At 37.5% G+C, this 16,412-nt stretch overlaps 1 protein-coding gene across 4 annotated transcripts in view; it reads left to right on the top strand.

Moving 5' to 3' along the window:
• Window positions 1–16,412, top strand: part of LOC133642612 (choline transporter-like protein 2) — an 81,002-nt gene that overhangs the window by 61,297 nt on the left and 3,293 nt on the right. For 2 of the 4 annotated variants that reach the window (XM_062036904.1, XM_062036903.1), the window contains exons 17-22: window positions 6,796–6,899; window positions 6,969–7,042; window positions 7,133–7,203; window positions 7,394–7,482; window positions 8,318–8,402; window positions 11,858–12,470. In XM_062036904.1, the coding sequence (XP_061892888.1) occupies window positions 6,796–6,899; window positions 6,969–7,042; window positions 7,133–7,203; window positions 7,394–7,482; window positions 8,318–8,402; window positions 11,858–12,108 (674 nt within the window). In that variant the 3' untranslated portion in view covers window positions 12,109–12,470. Of the gene's footprint in view, window positions 1–6,795; window positions 6,900–6,968; window positions 7,043–7,132; window positions 7,204–7,393; window positions 7,483–8,317; window positions 8,403–11,857; window positions 12,471–16,412 lie in introns of those variants that run through there. The other 2 variants (XM_062036906.1, XM_062036905.1) reach the window with 2 other exon arrangements.

Below are 16,412 nucleotides of genomic sequence, written 5' to 3' on the forward strand. Positions count from 1 at the left end.
TCCTTTGAGCAGATTGAGTTTCTGGAGCATCACATTTGTGGGGTCAATTAAACGCTCAAAATGGCCAGAAAAAGAGAACTTTCATCTGAAACTCGACAGTCTATTCTTGTTCTTAGAAATGAAGGCTATTCCACAAAATTGTTTGGGTGACCCCAAACTTTTGAACGGTAGTGTGTATATATATACTATAATAATATAATGCAGTGGTTCTTAACTGTTGGAGGTACCGAACCCTACCAGTTTCATATGCACATTTACCGAACCCTTCTTCAGTGAAAAAAATTGTTTTTATTTTTTTTTTCAAATTTAAGACAAAGTTATGTTTTTGGTAACACTTTCGTATGGGGAACATATTCTAAGTAACAAAGACTTAATCTAGAGTTTTTTGGTTAGAGTTAGGGTTAGAGGGTTAGGGCCAGGGTTAGAGGGTTAGGGTTATAATAATAAGGCCATGCCAAATAAGGCATTAATAAGTTAAGAGCCAATATGTTACTAATTTGCATGTTAATAAGCAACTAATTAATGGTGAATATGTTCCCCATACTAAAGTGTTACCATGTTTTTTAACTGGTTCACAAAATGAACCGTGCATGAACATCACCTTGTTCAAAGAACAAAACCAACACAGTGCATACACTCACAACAAATTACACACCTGCAAATCAGTGTGACTTCTGCTGTTACCGTATCCGTAATACGCCGATAGGGAGAAGTTTTTATTTACACAATGAGTCGGGTGTGTTTTGACCTCCGTCGAACCCCTGAGGCCGACTCACCAAACCCTTAGGGTTCAGAATCACTGATATAATGGATATGTATTTATTGGAATTATATATTAAGAGCATGTGAAAGTTCAACTTCTTCTTTATCTTCGTGACAGCTTCCTTAAAGAGGAACAGCACTTTTTTATTTTTTAAATTTTGCCGATCTTTTACAATCATTATGACGGATGGATAAAAAAAAAAAAAGCATTCAAATATTAAACTCAATCAAAAATCTGCTTACAATGGAGTCTATGGGAGCCGTTCAATTCTGCCTATAGAGCCCCTAAAAAACTACGAAACTCCTCCATTAGGGTTTTATATATATGATGTAAGTATATATGTAATGTAATTAACATGCACATTCATAATGACATTTAACATGTACTGTAGATATTTTGATCATTTTAGGCATAAGAGGCGCAATAATTTCAAAAATGCATCACGTTTGCTTTTTTTCTTCACTAATTACTCACTGCAGATTTTATGAGCGCTAACAAACGTAATAAAACATCACTTACTGTGCAAGTTCGGCTGTCATTACGATGCCGACTGCTGGGATGTTCATTCCCATTTACAAAACACAAAACCAGTGAAGTTGGCACGTTGTGTAAATGGTAAATTAAAACAGAATACGACGATTTGCAAATCTTTTTCAACTTATATTCAATTGAATAGACTGCAAAGACAAGATATTTAATGTTCCAACTGAGAAACATTTTTTTTTTTTGCAAATAATTATTAATTTAGAAATCATTGGCAGCAACACATTGCAAACAAGTTGTCACAGGGGCATTTTAACTACTGTTACATGGCCTTTCCTTTTAACAACACTCAGTAAACGTTTGGGAACTGAGGAGACCAATTTGTTAAGCTTTTCAGGTGGAATTCTTTCCCATTCTTGCTTGATGTACAGCTTAAGTTGTTCAACAGTCCGGGCTCTCCATTGTGGTATTTTAGGCTTCATATTGTGCCACACATTTTCAATAGGAGACAGATCTGGGGCCGTACTTATCAAGCTTCTTAGAATTACTCCTAAGAAGTCTGCTAAGAGTCGACTTAAGAGTAAATAAATTCTTCGCTGAAAGCTGCACTTAAAAGTTAGTTATCAAGCGTCTTACTCACACTTTCAGCGAAGTGTAGGACTGAATCTTAAGTGTCACACTCAGAGCTGAAGTACGACATTACTATGTGCCGTAAACGGAATTTTAGGTGACGTCATTTCTGTGGCCATAGAAATGACCAATCACGGAAGGGAATCCGTTGTCTAAGAATAAAGAAATATCTTGGAAATATTTAAGTGGACAATGGGAGTGTATATTTTGACAATAAACTACAAAATAATACAAAACAAACTAGTCCCCGCCGGCACTCACACTACCGCTCCCTCTCTTCTATCGCCCACACACTCACTGACGTCACTCACCTCACGGCCACACACATACGCTACTGTCATAACATTTTCTTTCCAATTCATTAATTAGGCAACTAATTTGAAACTGGTGTGGGTGGCTCTATATATACTAGCCCACTGCAGACACATGCAGAAATCAACAAGGAATCGAAAAGTATTAAATCTGTGACAAAAATAATATCCGCTCTGTCTAAACGATACCGTTTGATCAGCTGCTCGTCATCAAAAAAAAAAAAACATTGTTCCGTTCCCTGAACGTTCGCGCACGTCTCTCTCGCCTCAGTGCCATCCCCTGCTGGCAACTCCTAACCACTTAAGACACCTCTGAAGGTCTCTTAAATATCGTGGAGAGTAGGAGTGATTCTTAGACTTAAGAACGTTGATAAAAAGCTTTTATTCTTAAGTTTGAGAGTAGGACTAAATTTCGCAAATTCTCAGGACTTAAGTGTAAAATGGCACTCTAAGAAGCTTGATAAGTACGGCCCCTGGACTACAGGCAGACTCTTTTACTATGAAGCCACGCTGTTGTAACACGTGGCTTGGCATTGTCTTGGTGAAATAAGCAGGGGCGGCCATGAAAAAGACGTTGCTTGGATGGCAACATATATTGCTCCAAAACCTGTATGTAACTTTCAGCATTAATGGTGCCTTCGCAGATGTCTAAGTTACCCATGCCTTGGGCACTAATACACCCCCATACCATCACACATGCTGGCTTTTCAACTTTGTGCCTATAACGGTCCAGATGGCTCTTTTCCTCTTTGGTCTGGAGGACACGACGTCTACAGTTTCCAAAAACAATTTTAAATGTGGACTCGTCAGACCACAGAACACTTTTCCACTTTGCATCAGTCCATCTTAGATGAGCGCGGGCCCAGCGAAGCGTTTCTGGGTGTTGGTGATAAATGGCTTTGACTTTGCATAGTAGAGTTTTAACTTGCACTTACAGATGTAGCGACCAACTGTAGTTACTGACAGTGGTTTTCTAAAATGTTCCTGAGCCCATGTGATATCCATGTGATGCAGTACCGCCTGAGTGATCAAAGGTCACGGGCCTTGCTGCTTACGTGCAGTGATTTCTCCAGATTCTCTGAGCCTTTTGATGATATTACGGACCGTAGATGGTGAAATCCCTAAATTCCTTGCAATAACTCGTTGAAAAATGATGTTCTTAAACTGTTGGACAATTTGCTCACACATTTTTTGACAAAGTGGTGACCCTCGCCCCATCCTTGTTTGTGAATGACAGCATTTCATGGAAGCTGCTTTTATACCCAATCATGGCACCCACCTGTTCCCAATTGGCCTGTTCACCTGTGGGATGTTCAAAATAAGTTTGATGAGCATTCCTCAACTTTCTCAGTCTTTTTTGCCACTTGTGCCAGCTTTTTTGAAACATGTTGCAGGCATCAAATTCCAAATGAGATAATATTTGCAAATAATAACAAAGTTTACCAGTTCGAAAATTAAGTATCTTGTCTTTGCAGTGTATTCAATTGAATATAAGTTAAAAAAGGATTTGCAAATCATTGTATTCTGTTTTTATTTACCATTTACCAATTTGCCAACTTCACTTGTTTTCGGGTTTTGTAAATGAAAATGACATGTTTGTTGACTTTTTGTGCTGGTAAAAAAAAATTTCCGGCACCATGAGTAGGGGAGGTTGTTTGGATTGGGTCATATAAATAAATGCTGTGCATGTAATGTCTAGAAAGTACACCATGTTCACTGGCCTGAGTTACTTATATAGTCCACAAGATGGTTACAAATAAGCACCTGGCAATTTGCCAGATAACAAATGTAATATATAAACACTTTGCCAGGCCAAATTGCTTGTTGAACTCGTGCTGTCTTGCGGGTGAATATGAAGACTCCTCTGGGCCGTAGTTTGTACACCCCTGGGCTACAATAAAATTACCTCAGGGATTATTCACCTGTCTGACCTCAGGGCTCAACTTTTTCACTACAGAAGGGCCTACCTGGGGCCCACTCAAATATTTACACTGCATTAGTCACCTTACTCTGGATTTTAATGCAATAATTATAACCAACCTACAAACAGTTTAACAGGATAGAACCCTGCCAAATTATATGAAACCTTGTGTTAATCACAACGATTATTACTAACCAAATATCTTGCATAAGAAGGGGTTAATACATTACTGATAAATAAATTTGCATGCAATTATGTTGTGCTGAAATAAACAAAATTAAAAAAGAATGTGGTTCTTAACTAAACTGTCTATAAAAAAAAAATACAGCTTCACCATTTTAGTCATAATTTTTGCGCTTATTGGAACATAATGACTCTAGCTCAGGGGTGGGCAATTAATTTTTACCGGGGGCCGCATGAGCAACCCGAGCACTGCTGGAGGGCCACATCGACAATATTTCAATTAAATTTTGCTCAATATTATTTTTGATATATACCGTAAGATAAATAATAATAATAATAATTAATAATAATAGTAATACTTCAACATAGTGTGTGTAACAGCATTCCATGACTAATATAAATAAATTAACATTAATAATAAATGACAGTAAAATAAGCACACGTATGACTGAGGAGTCATAGTGTAACTTTGTGTGGTGTTTGAGTTGTCCGACTTTTTGTGTGGCCATAAACGCACCAGTGGTTTAGTGCTATGCGTGTTGGTGACAGATGACAAGTTGGTTTTGGCCTGGTTTGTACGGCAGAAAATGACTAGTTTTTCGAGATAGAATTGTTTTACTCATGTTTTTGGTGTGGTTATGTCCGAATATAAACAGTTTTGCTCAATAAAGTGATCGATATAATTCCTGTCCTCGAAGCATCTCGATAGACGTTACAATAATTGAACGGTGTTCAATTGAACGGTGTTGACGAACACCGTTAGGGCCGCTTGTTGTCACTGTCACTCAAAGTTGCATTGCAAAATTACATGTTTATATGTTTATATTGTTTAGAATTCAGATGGGATTTGATTTGGTGTGCGGCATATATTTGCTGCGCGCAGCGGACGCTTGAGCAGTGCGCAATTGCGCAGGCACGCGCCTTCGAGGGAACGTTGCTTTGCAGTCCATGTCTTGTTGAAAACACGCCATTCTTCATCAACTTTTCTCTTTTTAGCGTCTCGGGTGTAAACCGTGCATCACTTGTCGCTGCATGTGCACCTTCAATCACAGGTTACACACGGACACACGCCCATAAATAATACTTTTCAAAATAAAAGCAGCACAGTTGTATTGCGCGCACGACATAGATGTTTTTTCAACCTTATTTTGTAATTTGGGATTGCAGCTGTTCACATTCACTCACAATCACGCACACGTCCACACAGAAGTAATACAAATAACGATTTTCAAAACAAAAGCAGCACCGTTGTATTGCACACTCGACATAGATACTTTTTAAAATGTATTTTGTAATTTATAATTGGCCTCACGCGGGCCGGACAGGGACGCACAAAGGGCCGAATGCGGCCCGCGGGCCGCAGAATGCCCAAGTCTGTTTGATATTGTCATTGCTGCCACAAGTGGTGGGAAAGTGTATTACAACTAAGTACCACTGCTGGCCATTACAGACCACAGCTAACAAACCGATACTTTTTTGGCACCTGCTCGCAGCCCAACAACGGGCCACGGCCTCATGGTTAATAAACACTGCATTACCCATCGTATGCGGCTTATTTATTACAACAAAAAAATAGTCGGAAGTGCTAATAATGCATATTACAGGATCTCCTGTTATTGTTTACACTGGTGGTGACTCAGGACTCTAACTTTCCGAGTAGGAAATCCAACATCGGGGGGTGTAACATTTGAAACTTCCAACCAGGGACTCAGAAATTCCGACTTCCCAGTACAAATGGAACACAGCATCATTACTGTTGTTTTAGCTAGTGTTGTCACGCAAAATACAATTTAAAACTATTTTTTGAAATTAGTTATCCAAAGTTTTTTTAATCTTACCAAAAAAAAACTGATAGGCTCTCAACTGTTTTCCTTTAAGTTCATTACATGATTATAAAGATACATAACAAAAAAGGTAGCTTTGTAAGTAATTTGTTTTTAAAACTTGAACAGATGGTCAGTTTTTTGTTTTCTTTACTAAAATGAAATATCAGGTCAAAATAAAGTGTTGAAGTAACCCATCAAAAATACTTTCCTATACAATAAGTATGGAATGTTTAATATACCGTATTTTCTGGACTATAGAGCGCACCGGTATATAAAACGCACATACCATAGCGCACATACGGCTGATTCCATAAATCAGCCGTACCGGACTATTAGCTACAGATGTATACGTTGTGAAATTAGTTATTTACACAGAAATATTTTGTAAATGTTCATATACATACTTTTAATTGTTTCTAAGATGTCCGATAATGGCTTTTTTGCAGATATTCCGATATTGTCCAACTCTTAATTACTGATACCGATATAGGTGTACTATAGTGTCCCACTGGGGTCCGATATCCTTTTTAAAAGCTCTGAAATGAACAACTGTTGATAGCTATAAATTAAAAATGTCAGAATGGTTGTTTTTTTTGCGCATTTGTTTTAAATTCTTGATAGAGGTGACAACTTTGTTGATGTTAAATGCATATGTCCTGCAACTGTTTCCCCTCCTAGGTGCCCACAACAAGTGTACCAGGTTCCTCCTGTGCTGTCTGAAGTGCTGCTTTTGGTGCCTGGAGAAATGCATCAAGTTCCTCAACAGAAATGCCTACATCATGGTGAGCGGTGTGGTCCAGCTCAGATTGGAACTGTTTGTTGTTGTTGTAATGTTCACATTTGGCCTCTAGGTGGCAATATATGGCAAAAACTTCTGCACTTCTGCCCGGGATGCCTTCTTCCTTCTCATGAGGAATTTGATCAGGTTCATGTTTTTTACATTTGCAAGCTCTTATTTTGAAGGTAAGTTCCTGTGTATTGTGCAATCTTTAAAATATGTTCTGCTCGTTCATAGGGTGGCTGTGTTGGACAAAGTGACAGATTTTCTCTTGTTTTTGGGCAAACTGCTCATCGTCGGACTCGTGGGTGAGTGTTTGATGTGTTCTTCATGCTTCAGTAGAAGAAAGATATCCCCCGCCTCCCCAGGCCTTTCTCTTTAAAAGCAGAATGTACATATTCACAAGGATTATATAACGGTTAAATAACTAGATGCAGGCAATGAGAGTGACTGATTTTTAACAGCTGGACTATTAAACTTTTGTGTGTTGTTTTTCAGGAGTCTTTGCTTTCTTCTTCTTCTCGGGGAGAGTGAAGGTCTTTGCGGACACTGCACCCAATCTCCACTATTACTGGGTGCCCATACTGGTATGACGTTTGTTTGTACTCAAGACAACATATTAACATTTTAAAATAAGAAATACATTTTAAAATATATTGCACATCGAAAAATAATTAAATTGTTATCAAGTAAAAAGCAATTGAATATATTGCACATAGGAATAATTTTAAAAGGTAAACATTTTAAAATATATTGCACATGGAAATACAATTGAGAGATTGTTTTTTAATTACAAAGCTACACAAAACTGAGGTAAAAATATTGAAATATACATTTAAATATATCTAAGTTAGAAATTTGGAAATATATTTTACATGGAAATATAATTAAGTAAAAAAATATTAAATCTATACTACATTATATCATCCGAAAGGAATCTGTGTGTTAAACAAGCTTGTATTATCATTAAATGCATTTAACTTGCTAACAAAAACATCTCTTTCATAAATAAATAAATAAAAATTGTATACATGAATGAGGTAGATGCCCTCCACTTGGTCAATTGAAAAGTAGCTGGCCTGCAGAAAAAGTGCTCCGCAGCGATCTGTTGAGTTTTGTGGACTCTTACTAAGATAGCAAACTGGACAAAACAAAGAAAAGGGACACCTGCTGAAGTTTGGAGACCTGACTTGTTTCGAACCGAAAAGTGCGCACATAGAGGGGTTCGTACAATCGAGGTTCCACTGTATTTTAATAATTTGGGCCACCGTAGCGTTACACACAGTTTGAGCAGTAACACTGTGTTTGGAAATTTAAATAATTCATTCTTTGGCCCACCACTAGATGGAGCCTGTGTACCACTGGTTTGAAAAAACAACTTGCTCATTATAGTATGTCACGTGCTTGTGTGGTCCTCTCTAGACCGTGGTGGTGGGCTCCTACCTCATTGCCCATGGATTCTTCAGTGTGTACGCCATGTGTGTGGACACACTCTTCCTCTGCTTCTGTAAGTACAACTCTCCCTCCTCACCTTTCAACATCCATGTCTTGCACAGTTTTCAGCGCAGACCTGCCAACATGTGTGCATTTCTCCTACTCGACGCCTTTTTGGCCCGTTTTATACGCTCCGCTGCTCTCCAGGTATGCATTTTGCCGGCTTCAAGTTCAGTCTCTGAAACTTGGATACGTAACACGCACCTCCCAACTGGTTAAAGGCTGGGATTGGGCAGTTGTAGAACATACATGTATACACAACAGCCCCTCCCCTTTAGGAATGCCAAATAAATGAGTTGGAATGATTAGTTCCAGCTGCAATAACATTTCCCTTCTATCTTTAATTGCCCTTTTTTTCATAGCATTTCTTCAAGGTTGTAGGAATGCCTAATAAATGAGTTGGAATGATTAGTTCCAGCTGCAATAACATTTCCCTTCTATCTTTAATTGCCCTTTTTTTCATAGCATTTCTTCAAGGTTGTAGGAATGCCTAATAAATCCTAATAAATGAGTTGGAATGATTAGTTCCAGCTGCAATAACATTTCCCTTCTATCTTTAATTACCCTTTGTTCATAACATTTCTTCAAGGTTGTAGGAATGCCTAATAAATGAGTTGGAATGATTAGTTCCAGCTGCAATAACACTTCCCTTCTATCTTTAATTGCCCTTTGAACATAGCATTTCTTCAATGTTGTAGGAAGGCCTAATAAATGAGTATCTATAATTGCCCTTTGTTCATAACATTTCTTCAAGGTTGTAGGAATGCCTAATAAATGAGTTGGAATGATTAGTTCCAGCTGCAATAACACTTCCTTTCTATCTTTAATTGCCCTTTGTTCATAGCATTTCTTCAATGTTGAAAGAATGCCTAATAAATGAGTTGGAATGATTAGTTCCAGCTGCAATAACACTTCATTTCTATCTTTAATTGCCCTTTGTTCATAGCATTTCTTCAATGTTGTAGGAATGCCTAATAAATTAGTTGGAATGATTAGTTCCAGTTGCAATAACATTTCCCTTCTATCTTTAATTGCCCTTTGTTCATAACATTTCTTCAAGGTTGTAGGAATGCCTAATAAATGAGTTGGAATGATTAGTTCCAGCTGCAATAACACTTCCCTTATATCTTTAATTGTCCTTTTGTTCATAACATTTCTTCAAGGTTGGCAGGTCTTTCAGTAACAACTTTGCTTATGGTGTTGGGTGGCTGCTAAGTCTAAACAGCATGATAATGAAACTACCATTTTAAAGATTAACTCACGGGTGTCCAAACTTTTTCCACTGAGGGCCGCACACTGAAAAATCAAAAAGCATTGGGGGTCATTTTGATATGTTTCATTTTCAAAACCATATATACATTTTTTTACCTTTTAGGGCTCCCCTCAACGTTGGTCCCAGGGACCCAAAAGGGTCTCAGTCATAAAAATGTTAAAAAATAAGTCAAATATTAATAACAAATTTTATTCAGCGCCTATATCTCAAGATCAACTTCAAATCTGTATCACAGGTTTTTTTTCTTTAATATTTTAAGCCTTTCTGTCAGAACTGTTTTATGGCAAAAACATAATATATGCAATATATTTTCCCCAAAAATTCCAAATTGGAATATTTGTTGGGAAATAATTGCAGCCCTAAATAGGTCATAATTCATAACATTATTTTAATTTTTTAATTTTTTAGCAATGCCAGTTTAAAAAAGTCCCATTCAAATTCTTAGTGCTCCATAAAGAGTGTTATAGATCTGAGGTTGATCTAGAGCAGTGTTTCTTAACCATACCACCATTGTTGGGCCGCCAAGCGGTACTTAGGTGTAAGGCACTTTTCCACCACTTGTGGCAGTAATGATATCAAATCAAACAGAAGAAGTATGGAGCTAAAGTAACTGAAAGTTTCTTAAGTGAAAAAATTATGACTACAGTGGTGAAACTGAATTTAAATTTGCACTTAAATTTTTGTGAAACTTTATTCAAGAAACATTATCAATTATAATTTATTTATCTTAGCACTGTGTAATTGCATGCAAATGTATTTTTATTTTTCAAGTATATTTCAATACTATTTATTTTTATAATAGACCTAAGCCTTGATAGACATTTTTGTGATGAACACCGGCTTTCATATCATTTGACAAGGTTTGTCTTGTTAAACTGCAAGTAGGTTGGATATAATTATTGAATATTAAAAATCAAGATTCAGTGTTAATATTTGAGTCGGCCCCGGGGTCCCTCTGTAATGGAAAAGTTGGGCTCCGATGTCAAAAAGTTTAAGAACCTCTGATCTTATCCATCCATTATACGTTTTTATTAATTTTTCATGTTTGGTTTGTTTTAATGTACTTATTTGTCAAAACTTTTTTATAAACAAAATATGCAATATTTTTCCCCCAAAATATTTCAAAGTGAAATTGTTTTTTGTGAGGTCATTGGAGCCATGAATAGGTCAATAATTCATAACATAATTTTGAATCTTTTTTTATTTTTATTTTTTGCAATGCCACTTTAAAAAAGTCCCATTCAAAATTATTAGGGCTCCAAAAGGGTCCCGCTCATAAAGAGTGTTATAGATCTGAGGTTGATCTAGAGCAGTGTTTCTTAACCATACCACCATTGTTGGGCCGCGAGCGCCTACTAAAGGGCCGCCAAAAAATGTTTCTCAGCCATGGTCTGTATGGATTTAGTTGTAATACACTTTTCCACCACTTGTGGCAGTAATGACAATATCAAACCGAACAGATGGAAGTCTGGAGCTAAAATCGTTGAAAGTTTAAGTGCAAAAAATTATGACTAAAGTGGTGTAGCTGAATTTTAATTTGCACGTAACTTTTATTGAAAGTTTTTTCAAAAAATACATTATTTTAGTTATAATTTATTTATCTTAGCACTGCGTAATTGTATGCAAATGTATTTTGACCTAAGCTTTGATACCATTTTTTGTGATTAACACAGGCTTTCGTATCATTTGACAAGGTTCATCCTGTTAAACTGCAATAGGTTAGACATACAGTAATTATTGAAATGAATAAAATCAAGATTAGTTGGTTTTTCTATGTCCTTTTTGTCAATTTGAACAAAATATGCAATATCCCCCCCCAAATATTTCTGTGAGGTCATCGGAGCCATGAAGAGGTCATTGATTTTGATTCATTATTATTTTTTGCGCAATTATAGCCTTTTACAAAAGCAGCCCGTATGGCAGCTTTGTGTTACTACAGTCAATATTGCAACTTTTTCTCGTTAATTACTCCTAATTGCTTGTTTATTGGACACCCCTGGATTAACTATCTCACCTGTGTGAACTTTTTGCATGCTTGGCTGCCTGCTGACTCTTGTCTTCTTGTCTCTTCCCTCCTTTTTCCTCACTCACCACCACGCACTTACCTCTGCTTTCATTTCCATCCTAACACTTGTGTCACCAATACTAAACGCCATCCACCCATTGACACAAACACACCCACACACACATTCAAGGTGAAGACCTGGAGCGCAACGACGGTTCAGCCTCAAAGCCTTATTACATGTGTCCGTCCCTCCGCCGGCTTCTGCTGAAGAGTGGGAGTCGAAGAGCTTCTGTGCAGGACGAAGACGACACGAGTCAGTCGCAGCAAGGCGTTAGGGAGGAGGACGTGATCTTAAATGTCCACAGTCCCGCCGCCAAGAGACGTTCTCTTGAAAAAAGACGTTCTCTTGAAAGAAAACGATCAGGTTATTCTCCAAAATAGAGAAGAGTCTCTTTTTGGGGTCTCACAGAGGGATGGTGCAGCTCTCTCTTCTATTCAAGTTTATTCTACTGTGATCTATTCCATGAAGGTCTTCCACTGGAGATAAGACGCTAAAGTCCCCGCAAATGCGTCTCCCGTTTGATTGTATCGTGTCGGAAAAGATGTTCTATGTGCCTCATGCCCTAATGATGATGATGATGATGATGGTCGACATTATTGGTGCGTCCTAATCACGGTTTAATACGTACCTCGGTTGTAAGATGACTGTTTTTGTAGCAGTAGGGGAACAAAATGTACATAATTAGCGTTTGTGTTTTTTACTTTTAAAATGAAACTTCCAATAAATAACATTCTTAACCCTCTGGGGGACATTTGATTGTATTATCTTCAAAGCCAAAAAAAATAGTCTTAAATTTTTTTGAAGGACGTTAAACATTTAGGATTTATGTACTAAATATACCGTATTTTTCTGAATAAGCTGTATAAGTTTATAAGCCGCACCCACCAACTTTTTAGAGGGAAAAACTTTTTTTTTCATTTATTAGCCCCACCAGTACATTAGCCACATCGGACGCCAACATTTTTTGAAGAAATATTTTTTTTTCATATTGTAGCCGGACGGGACTATAAACTACACCAGTGTATAAGCCGCAACCACAAAATTTTAGAATTATTTATGTATTTATTTTTCATATATTAGCCGCACCGAACTGCAAGCCGCACCAGCGGCCGGACGCACATTTTATAAGAAAAAAAAATTAAATAGAAAAAAAAAAATTTCATATACCGTATTTTTCGGAGTATAAGTCGCTCCAGAGTATAAGTCGCACTGGCCGAAAATGCATAATAAAGAAGGAAAAAAAAAAACATAAGTCGCGCTGGAGTATAAGTCGCAATTTTTGGGGCAATTTATTTGATAAAACCCAACACCAAGAATAGACATTTTAAAGGCAATTTAAAATAAAGAATAGTGAACAACAGGCTGAATAAGTGTACGTTATATGAGGCATAAATAACCAACTGAGAACGTGCCTGGTATGTTAACGTAACATATTATGGTAAGAGTCATTCAAATAACTATAACATATAGAACATGCTATAAGTTTACCAAACAATCTGTCACTCCTAATCGCTAAATCCCATGAAATCTTATACGTCTAGTCTCTTACGTGAATGACCTAAATAATATTATTTGATATTTTACGGTAATGTGTTAATAATTTCACACATAAGTCGCTCCTGTGTATAAGTCGCACCTCCGACCAAACTATGAAAAAAACTGCGACTTATAGTCCGAAAAATACGGTACTTAATGTCATTATTTTGTTAGTGATTCATCACGTGTTAACTCGTTACATTTGAAAATATTTCAAAAAAACATTACCGTACTTGTGTAGTATTTTTCTTTAGAGCTGATGTTGTTTGAGACATTTAAATTTAAAATCTAAAGGACGCTATGTCCTGTTTGGCTTTTGAGTATTTCCTAAAAACTGCCCGTGTATTGTACACCTGTAAAAGAAATGGTTGACTTTTAAAAATCATACAAATTGTAAATGGGTTATACTTGTTTAGCGCTTTTCTACTTTTAAGGTACTTAAAGGGCTTTGACACTATTTCCACATTGCATGCAATGCCCTAACCACGACCCATCAGGAGCAAGGGTGAAGTGTCTTGCTCAAGGACACAACAAACGTGACCAGGATGGCAGAAGCTGGGAATCGAACCGGCAACCCTCAAGTTGCTGGCACGGCCGCTCTACCAACCGAGCCACGCCGCATAGTACATTAAAAACGATAGTGGCGGGCCGTGCGTTTCCCACCTAGGCCTTTAGTGATGTCCGACTTCAATGATTACCTCTCAAAATACCATCATATATGTCACCACATGACCATTGCTGGAGAAATACTATATAGAAACACATTAACGCACTACTGGGGATTGAACCACATCAACAGTGTACAAAACAGGCTATTTTCTGGCGCATTTAAAAGCAATAAACTAGCATCAGCAATTAAAACATCTAATGTGGTACTGTCAAAATTAAAATTGCAAAAAATATTAAACGTGGAAAAAACAAAGAAATACAATATTTGAACTCACAATTTGTAGCACCCATTCGACGCCATATAAGTGGGTGGTACCGCTCGTAGTCGCTTGATTCGAGTGGAAGTGGCGGGCATTTCCGCATTCCATCACCGGGACAGCTGAGCTTGCTTCCGGGGTTGGCCGACGTCGTCTCACAAGATGTAGTTTTTCTTTAAATATCCTTCTTGAAAATGGCCTTGCAAATATAGTATATCTGCCACACTGCAAAAAGTCAGTGTTCAAAAACAAGAAAAAAAATACAAAAATTAGGAGTATTTTATTTGAACTAAGCAAAATTATCTGCCAATAGAACAAGAAAATTCGGCTTGTCACGACTTTCCAAAACAAGTAAAATTAGCTAACCTCAATGAACCCAAAAACACCTTAAAAAAAGTATATTCTCACTAATAAGTGCACTTTTCTTGGTAGAAAAAAAAGACCTTTTTGCTCAATATGTTGAAAAATATTCTTAAATTAAGCAAATGCTAGTGCCATTATCTTGACATAATGATATGCGCTCGGCATCATTTTTTTTTTTCATGCTTGAAGTAAGAAATTATTACTTTAAAAAAGTAGTTTTATACTTGTGAGTGTTGATGACACAGCTTTGCAACAGTTGATATTCTAGTTTCAAGCATGTTTTACTCAATATAGGTCATCAAATCTCAGCAACAAGCTGTAATATCTTACTGAGATCATTTAGGACCAAAACCCTTAAAACAAGTAAAACACTCTAACATAAAATTTGCTTAGTGAGAAGAATTATCTTATCAGACAGAAAATAAGCAAATATCACCCTTATTTGAGATATTTAATCTTACTTGGATTTCAGTTTTTGCAGTGCACCTAATCAACGTTTTGTTCTCATTCTTTGTGGGTTAAAAGCGTGAGTATCTTGATTTCTCTACTAGCCCGGTATGGCTATGGCGCAACACTTCCTGCTTCCTGCTAAATTACTCTTGTAATTGGATACTCACTTTGAAAAGACAAATGAGTATCTAATCACAGTCTCGTTAACATCAGGCTACCTAGATAGGCTACTGTCAACAACTTGTGATCTGATTGGCTATCGCAACTGTCTAATCAACTTTGTGTTCTCAAATGTATCCGTTAACGGGTGTGGCTCTGCTGATCTCCATAGCACCGCCGCGGCTCGAATTGGGGAGTATTCAATCACAGGACGCGTAAATGTCAGGTTCAAGGTGAGGCCAGCTAGAAGACCGTACTGACAACAACTGGTGATCTGATTGGCTATGACAATTATCTATCAACCGTATGTGCCCGTTCACTTACAGTGCAGATGTTGTTGATTCTGAAGGCCCCGTGCATATTTGGTACAGCATGGCAACATAAACTAGCTGACTTCTGATTGGATACAAACTAAAACTAAAAACAACAGCACTGGAAGGAGCATAATATGACATGAAGAGAATGTGAATACTTTTAGATATTTAAGGAAAGTAAATTAAAATATACTTTTATCTTTAATTATGATCATGATTTCTGGTTATGTTAGACCAACAGAGTTAGTTGACGGCCCACCATTTAAAAAAACGACCAATGTCTGACCTTGCACAGCTGAGTTATTCAAGTTTCGTGTTTGGAGAGTCTCCAAAGCTCCGCCCACATGGCGCCATTGGATTTGATATCAACATGTAGCCATGATCAAACATCCACTTTAAAGGCCTACTGAAATGAAATGTTCTTATTTAAACGGGGATAGCAGATCCATTCTGTGTCATATTTGATCATTTCGCGATATTGCCATATTTTTGCTGAAAGGATTTAGTAGAGAACATCGACGATAAAGTTCGCAACTTTTGGTCGCTGATAAAAAAGCCTTGCCTGTACCGGAAGTAGCGTGACGTCACAGGTTGTGGAGCGCCTCACATCTGCACATTGTTTACAATCATGGCCAGCAGCAGCGAGAGCGATTCGGACCGAGAAAGCGACAATTACCCCATTAATTTGAGCGAGGAGGAAAGATTCGTGGATGAGGAAAGTGAGAGTGAAGGATTAGAGGGCAGTGGAAGCGATTCAGATAGGGAAGATGCTGTGAGAGGCGGGTGGGATCTGATATTCAGCTGCGAATGACTAAAACAGTAAATAAACACAAGACATATATATACTCTATTAGCCACAACACAACCAGGCTTATATTTAATATGCCACAGATTAATCCCGCATAACAAACACCTCCCCCCTCCCGTCCATACAAC

The sequence above is a fragment of the Entelurus aequoreus genome, linkage group LG25, assembly GCF_033978785.1.
Source record: "Entelurus aequoreus isolate RoL-2023_Sb linkage group LG25, RoL_Eaeq_v1.1, whole genome shotgun sequence".
NCBI classification, from domain to species: domain Eukaryota; kingdom Metazoa; phylum Chordata; class Actinopteri; order Syngnathiformes; family Syngnathidae; genus Entelurus; species Entelurus aequoreus.